General features: G+C 42.9%; 2 protein-coding genes across 5 annotated transcripts in view; one reads left to right on the forward strand and one right to left on the reverse strand.

Annotated features, from left to right (window-relative positions):
- ino80 (INO80 complex ATPase subunit) overlaps positions 1-1,998 on the forward strand; it is a 54,353-nt gene extending 52,355 nt beyond the window's left edge. For all 4 annotated transcript variants that reach the window (XM_035952500.2, XM_035952502.2, XM_023279485.3 and 1 more), the window contains exon 37: positions 538-1,998. In XM_035952500.2, the coding sequence (XP_035808393.2) occupies positions 538-746 (209 nt within the window). In that variant the 3' untranslated portion in view covers positions 747-1,998. The remainder of the gene's footprint in view (positions 1-537) is intronic.
- A 2,441-nt stretch (positions 1,999-4,439) lies between these two features.
- Positions 4,440-7,164, reverse strand: chac1 (ChaC, cation transport regulator homolog 1 (E. coli)). Its single transcript, XM_023279490.3, has 3 exons — positions 6,543-7,164; positions 6,379-6,414; positions 4,440-5,213 (listed from the first exon to the last, which is right to left on the reverse strand). The coding sequence occupies exons 1-3, from the start codon at positions 6,711-6,713 to the stop codon at positions 4,827-4,829; spliced, it is 594 nt and encodes a 197-aa protein (XP_023135258.1). The 5' UTR covers positions 6,714-7,164; the 3' UTR covers positions 4,440-4,826.
- Positions 7,165-7,693: the final 529 nt, after the last annotated feature.

Consider the following 7,693-nt stretch of genomic DNA (forward strand, 5'->3'; position numbering starts at 1 on the left):
CCACAGTGATGGGCTTTATCCAGTGCGATGGATTCAGTTCCCTCCCTGTGTTCTTTTTGATCTTGTTGCTGTTCAGTAGAAATTTGTTTCTCCAGTTTGTGTTGCTTGAGTTTGAGTTGTCCATGTGACCTCACTGTGTCCTGGTGAGTGTTTCTGGCGCAATAACAAACTGGTAGTATTGAATGCAGCTCTGTTACTACTCAAAATACTCACATTGCAGATGTTACAAGGGGCTCTTGGACTGCTTTTGCTTTCCAATTTGAAATGTTTCCACAATGCCGACATTTTAGCTGAATCCTGCAAATTAAATGAAGAACCAGGCTTAGGTCCGTGTTTGATAAAGCCTAAACAATTTGGTTAAAAAATGCATTTATCGGCCCAGATCGCCATTTTTGAGATCAAATCTGCATCCCTAGTTAAGTATGTTGAATTTTTTGCTTATTTTCTGCAAAAACGGTACACTAAAACTATCGAGTATGGAAGCAGGACACACTTGTATTTCAACACGAGAAGCAATATTCTCCTTTTGTGTTTCAGCCAGCCTCTCTGCATCCAGCCCCCTGCAGCCCTCCCTGGGTCGGTCCGGTACCGGTCCGGCCTTCAACCCCAGCAAGAGCTCCTCTCCCCAGGCCAAAGGAGGCACCTCCACCCCGAGCCCCCACAAGCAGCTGGCCCATAGCCACCACCACAGCAGCCACGGTGCAGTCAGGAAGGGGAAGGGCCCTGGCGGTCCCGGGGCTCGGTGATGCACTCAAACACACTGCACGCACATGAATGTGGCCCAAAACACAACAGAAAACTGACCTTCGCTTCACTGTGACCCCCACAGACGCCCCTATGCCTAAGCTATTAAATGGGGAGTACAGTATTTATAGTAACTGAGGCTCACTACCTGAACCTCTGCAAACTGTCACAGTCGTCTGAAGGCTCAGTCTCTACCAGCCTCGCATTTGTTGTTTCAGTTGTATTTTCATGTGTCCCGGTCAGAGGACGAAACCTGCCATGAGTAGTTTTGTTTGGAGTATTTCCAAGTGCTTTTTCGAGAACTGTGCGTTTCCACCGGTGACAGGAGTCTCTTTTTATTTGCCGCCTGGCCGTGACATGACGACAAAGACATGAAGCGACACGTGTAGTTTTAAAGGGCTTTTCCACATCCTTGTGTTTGCCAGAGGCAGCGATACGAAGGAGTTTAAGTCAGATGCACTGAGCCACGTCTTCCTGGTGATTCCCATAGGTATACATTAGGTTATTTAAATGTTGTAGATATGCTCAGTGCAAACTGGTGGATAAGTCTGCATTTCACAGAGCTTAATGTGAACCCCAACTTTCCCTAAACCAACACTTTACCAAACAACACAGCTTTTCTACTAAAGCTCCTATTTTTGTAATAAACAACGCGAGTGCCCAAAACATGTTCAAATTTTGAAAAGATTTTGTCCATAAAATGTATTCCAGTAATTATATTTTTTGTCCAAATGGGATAATAATGTAAAAACTATATTCCAAAATGAGGGGTTGATACAGCCGTGCTGCTAAAGGTAAATTTATGAATTGACTATTTGCTTGTCTGCTATTTAAGTTATTTGAATTATGTTAAAATGGGCAATTCACGATAATAGCGCTAATATTCACATGTAAAACTGTAAATTGTGAATTCCGAAGCCATTGTTTTATTTTTCAGAAGATGTTTTCTGTGTTGAGACTGAGTCTGTGGTTCTCTTTGATGTTGTTGATGTTTTAGGAAGGAAAAAACAAAACACAAAAAGTTTGCATCCTGAGTTGAGCACTACATCTGTTCTAGATTTGTTTTTTGTGTTTATAGTGTGATTATAATATCATGTTCTATATTGATGTACATAATGATGAGAGCGACATTTCCTCTGGCTTTTCCCTCGTTTGCCTGTCTATTTTTATAGGTCATGTGTACATATGGAGAATTGCATCTGACATTTTACTAACAGGAGGAGTCGAGATAAAATAAAAGAGTGCTAAACCAGAGATATTTGGTTATTTTTTCCGTTTTCATTGTACTTAAATTCTGTAAATAATACACAAAATTAATGGAAACGAGGACAAGATGTGAAATGTTCTACTTGTAGAAGAAGTCGGGTTGAAAAGTGCAGCTGCAAAGGGGTCAGTGGAGATGTGAGAGGCCACGAGTTTCGCAAAACTCCTGCTGCAACAAAGCTTCATATTCCTTCGCTGCACCAACCAGAACAGTCATTGGGTTTCCTGCAAGTGGACGATCGTATATCACTGGACCACTGCCAGCTGCAAGCATCGGTTTACTGGCCGAGGAGCATCCTGTGGGTTTCCCTTGAAATAAATCCATCTGCCTGCAGCACAAGGGTAAGAAAAACACTTCATCAGACCAAAGTACCTTCCTCAGTTTCTCAGGGATTTTGCAGTTGTGGCTATATGTACAAATGATAACAGTTTCTGCTGAATCACCTTTTTTCACCTCTGACTTTGTTTTGCAGCGTCCTTGGTTTCTCTTCGCTTGCCCTTATCCACGTCCTGTTCTTACTGGTCCTTCAGCTACAATAAGTCATTTTGCAGTGACTCCTGACACTAACATACCTGCAATTATACCAGCCATAACATTACAACCACTGACTGGTGAAGTGACGAACACTGATCACCAAAACCTGTTGGTCCAACATTGATGTGGATGTTACTTTGGCACATGGCACCTACTTGAAGATGGCAGCAGTCTCTCTCCACTTCACTGCGTAAACTGCTCTGAAATCCTAGAGGAACATGATCAAGAGCCCAGGATGGTAATATGGCCTCCATTACTGCCCAGATCCCAATCTGATTTAGCATCCCTGATATGCACCAGAATCTACAGGACCCAAAATCCACTGTCAATGTCCTGACAATATTAGGCAGGTTGTTCACCATTATAGATTTTAGAACCGTTAACATACCCAGCAATTTAAGTCCTGTCCCAATATTGGCAATTTAAAATGTAAAATTCAAGTCTCATCTTTCTTCTCTTTTTCAGTTCATCCTGAAGCTGTCCAGGTCTTGTCCTCTTTTACTTTTTGTATTGATGGGTCACCTTGTTTTATTGGTTCCATCACGTAATCTTTTGCCTTTCTTTTGGCTTTGATCTAATAGTTTACCTTCTTTTTCATTTTGCCAAGATGCTCTACCTTCCCTATCCTGTTCTTAAAGTTGTCTTAATGTGTTTATAGCCTCTTTTTTGTCTTAGGGTTGCCTCCCTCCCTGCATGTATAAACAGCACCTATAAAAACAGTTTTTGTATGCAGTCTCTCCCTTTTCAGCCACTGAAGCTTGTAACTCTTTCATGAGTCATGAGTTCTTGGTGACCACTAGTCTCTTTGTAGTAACTCCTTCAGAGGAGTCATAGGTGTCTTGGTGACCTCCCCCACTAGTCTCTTTCTAGTAACTGATTATGAGAGTAGTTTCAGATTAATTTAGGAGTTGACAAGTAACTGTAAATTGGTTGAGTTGACCCTTTTTCAAATACATTTTCTATATAATGTTGTCTTGACCTAATAAAACTTAAACTCAATCAAGACACCGAAACTGACATTTTGTGAGTTTTAAAGGTGTGAAGTTCACCTGTAATCTTGTTGGTTTGTATATTTTCAGATGGTTTAGTCTTGACTCGCTCAGATTTCACCTCAGCAGCCTGTTCTTCCTGGTGCTCTCTGACATGACCACACAGCAGACTTGTAAACACAGGACTTCCAGGTCTGGGCTTGTTCCCGGCTAGCGGTTATATAAGGCTCTACACCTAGATAGACTCTTGACTCAAATCCAAGGAACAAGCTGCTCCGGTCAGTGTTTGGAGTCTGTGTTTGTGTATGTGTTCTGCAGGTTCTCCCTCCAAAAATCCAGCTCTACTGCATTAAGGGGACGCTGCTGCTGAGAACAATCTGCACCCGTGATGTGACGAGACCTGTTGGAGGCAGGAACAAGCCCCAGGCCATGTATGGCTGACATGTGTGGTATGTGTCCTTCAACATACAAATCTCCCTCATCAGAGGTCATAACCTGTGTGGAAATGTGTTGTCAGTACAGAGATATTTTACTGTCAGATCGCTTAATTCTAAGATTTTAAAGGCCTGGGGAGGTGAATTGCTTTACAGAAAGGCTGTTTTTTTAATTCTGTGGTGCTCACATTTAAACAAATGCTTTTTTACACAACAGCTGATCCGAGAGGAACAAACTAAAAAATATTAATGTTTTTAATTACCAACTGACTGAAGTCTTTCCAGCTGTACTGCCCCATTTTTACACATTACCAGCCTTTTCCTTCCCACACACACAGAAAGGTCGTGTGAAAGAAATTTTCCTTGGGTGCATGTAATTTAAGATTTTTCCGCAACATTAGGTTCTACCAAATTATCTCATTTTAAAGAAGATTAATCCCACTAGCTCCCACCACAGTGAATACAAGGCACAAATGTGTTTCTATTTTTTTTTATTGGCATTTGACTGTAGATGGACAAGTAGTCACAAACCACTCTTCTAAAACAGGTCTGAAAACACATCACAGCAGCCGTCACATGAGTTACAATCACATTTAAGCACCACAGGTAACTGCTGGACGGATTCTGACCTGTGCAAATAAAAAACCTGTTGATGCCAAAAGAAAAAACAGATGGTTACTGAACATTTTGTAGCTGCTGTTCAAACAGGTTTATTACAGTATGACCACGGGATCATGCTTCCCTTTTATCACTGTAGTGCATTAAATGGATGGTAGTGTGAAGATGATAACATAAAACAGGTGGACTGACAACAGACAAAAGCCTTGTTGGTGTTTCAGGGAGTGAAACGAAGGGTACGAGCTACTGCTGGGCTGCTAACAGATAAGACACCACGGTCAGCGCGGCGGCCTCGATGGAGAACAGGTGGTGGTCTTCCACATGTGGGCAGCTGCTCCTCATGAACTCGGCCAGCCGCAGCAGGTACTCCAGGTTGTGGCCCGTCTTCCCTCTGCTCACAGCGATCTGGGCGCCGATCTCATCTGGACTTGCAGGCCCCAGGTACAGGGGGTTGTCAGAGGTGGCGATGTACACCAGCGCCTGAACAGGAGACTGGTCCTCCCCTTCGGGGAAGAAATCCACCATCTTGGTGATGTAGCCACCGCAGACCGTCTCGCGCACGTTCAGGTACTTCAGGGACTCCTCCATCTGTGAGCCCGACACCTCGAACGCCACGCCCCAGGTGCTCTCCTGTGGGAAGAACGAAGCGGCACTTAGTTGAGAACTTTTCTCATTGTTGGAATAAAAATCAGTAACTATGCAGTCATCCAGGCCAGGATAATCTTTGAGAGCTTCAGTCGAAGGCTATTTGACAAAAGGGTACATGATATAGGAATAACTGAGAGTGATATTCTGTCTCTGCACACATTTAGAAGAGGTCAAATTAGTTGTTTTTCCTCATGTCACGACAAATTAGGTTTTCCAAAATATCTCCATACAACCAACTCTTCCTTTCTTTTCTTACCACACATCCCAATATGGATGTTGAAATAGTGTATTTTGCAGCCACTAACTGGACTTATTTTGGTTTTTGGGGAAATTTCACCTCTTCCTCAGTGAATAGCAGAGAAGAGGCCCTGGTATTTATTCTCACAGGCCTCTAGGTGTGTGTGTGTGTGTGTACAGGCACACTCAGAGGTGTTATAACCATTCACACCTCAAGGCATGGGAGTCATCATTTCCAAGGCCGTAACCAGTTTGACTTGGGGGTGAAGATAAATATCTGGGATTCCTCATCGTTCAGAAAGAAAGAGGAGAATTGTCTTTGAAAAATAAAAACAGGTCCAGCTGCTTTCTACTGAAGCTCTTAGAATACTAGTATGGCAAGCAATTTTAATATTTAACAGCTGAGTTTGAACATTGGGAAGTAAAACTACAGACAGATAGTGGGAATTGTTATTCAATGAAGGGTCTGGGGAGAACTTCAACTTGTGGGGGAAGTTTACTGGTATTTCCACATCAGGCTGCCCTGACGTGGTGGTTTAAAAAAAAACAAAACACACCTCTGACTTCCTGTAGTTTCTGACATCAGTACAGATGTCTGCAATGTTATTACACAGAGGCAAAACTCCAAACTTAATCAATCTGTAATTACATTTTGACTGGAAAGTATTTCACTTACAGAGAACATAGTTTCTCCCGTTCTAATTAAATGTTTTCATTCAACAGTCTTAAAAGGACACTGCAGAATTTTTTAAAATTTAGCTGAATTTAAAATTTCTTCAACTGGAATCACAACTAGCCATAATTAGTTGTTCTGGCTGTTAAATGTTGAAATCGGCTTTCCATCAACACTCATGGCCCGGAAACTCCGCCACCATCTGTGAACCAATAGGAAGCAGAGATTTCCACTTACGTCATCGTCTTCAATCAGCGTCACCACTCTTCCGGGCTGCGGGGAGGAAGAGAAACGGGTCAGGGATGACGCCTGAAACGGTTTCAACTAAACACTAACACACCAAAACAAACAAACATAAAAATAATGTTTCTGAGTAAACAAGAAAACATCCGCCATCTTACCAACTCGTCGTTCCCGCGGTGGAAGTTGTCTCCGTGCCAGAAGCGCCTCTTGTAGCCTTGAATGTAACCGACCCGGCTTCTCTTGTACCTGAAGTCCGGCTTCCACACCAGCGACCCGTACCCGAAGATCCACAGGCTGCTCTTCCCGGCGATGATGTCTTGAGGTTTCATGTTGACGTTCAGATGAATCGATGGATCTACTCAGCTAGCTTAGCGGACTAACTGGCTAATAGCGTTAGCTTCCTCCGGTCCAGCAGACGCGGTACCGGTTGGCTCGTAGGAATACCGCGGACGGTATTTGAGCCCAACTGCTTGGCAGTTGCAAAGATGGAATTACGCGGTTGGTTTTGCCGATGCATTGCCGTTGCATTAGAGGTGCCGCATTATGCCTTAAAAATCCATGGCCGCCGCTCAGGCCTTTAGGTCAATGGAAGAAAAAAAATCTAAAACGGTTTCGGCCAGCTGATCTGCCGGCCGATGTTGGTGATGAACTTAAAAATTCAATTAACCAAATAATTAATAGATCGAGGTTTTGGGAGATGTTACCGTTAAAACGCGTTGCGATTGATCTTTTCTCTGCCTTAAAGCTGAGCCTTTCTGACGCGTTTCCTCGATAACATGGCGAACCACCGCTTCTGGTTTTATACCGTCTCCAGGAGATGGGCGGGTCCCTGCCAGTGTATTTCACCAATCATTTTTAAATAAGTCTCAATTTGCCCAGTCAGATTTCTGTGCGCCAAATAGGGCGAGACATAAACCAAATTCGTTATGTAATTGGCCCGCTTTCGCCCTACCTCGTCCACCCATATTTCGACTTGATTGGTCGAGGAGCTGTCACTCTAACTGCCTCGATTTCTGATTTGTCATCTGCCTTGTCGATCTCTGTATTATGTTGAGGGTTGATCTGGCTGATGCAACTTCCACCAGCATTTCAGGGCAATAACAGCAGCCAAGCAACACACCAACACATTGCATCAGATTCTATACATCAGTGTCCTATAGGAGCCTTATTATATACCTCAGGAAAATATTGAGATGTTTCTGTGTTTTTAAGTTTAGATTTATGATTTTTTTTTTAAAGTGCTAGAAGCTTGAAAAGTACTTTCCAAAAAAGATTATTATTATCATCCTTGTTGTTGCTGTTGTTATTA

The sequence above is a fragment of the Amphiprion ocellaris genome, chromosome 12 (assembly GCF_022539595.1).
Source record: "Amphiprion ocellaris isolate individual 3 ecotype Okinawa chromosome 12, ASM2253959v1, whole genome shotgun sequence".
NCBI lineage: Eukaryota > Metazoa > Chordata > Actinopteri > Pomacentridae > Amphiprion > Amphiprion ocellaris.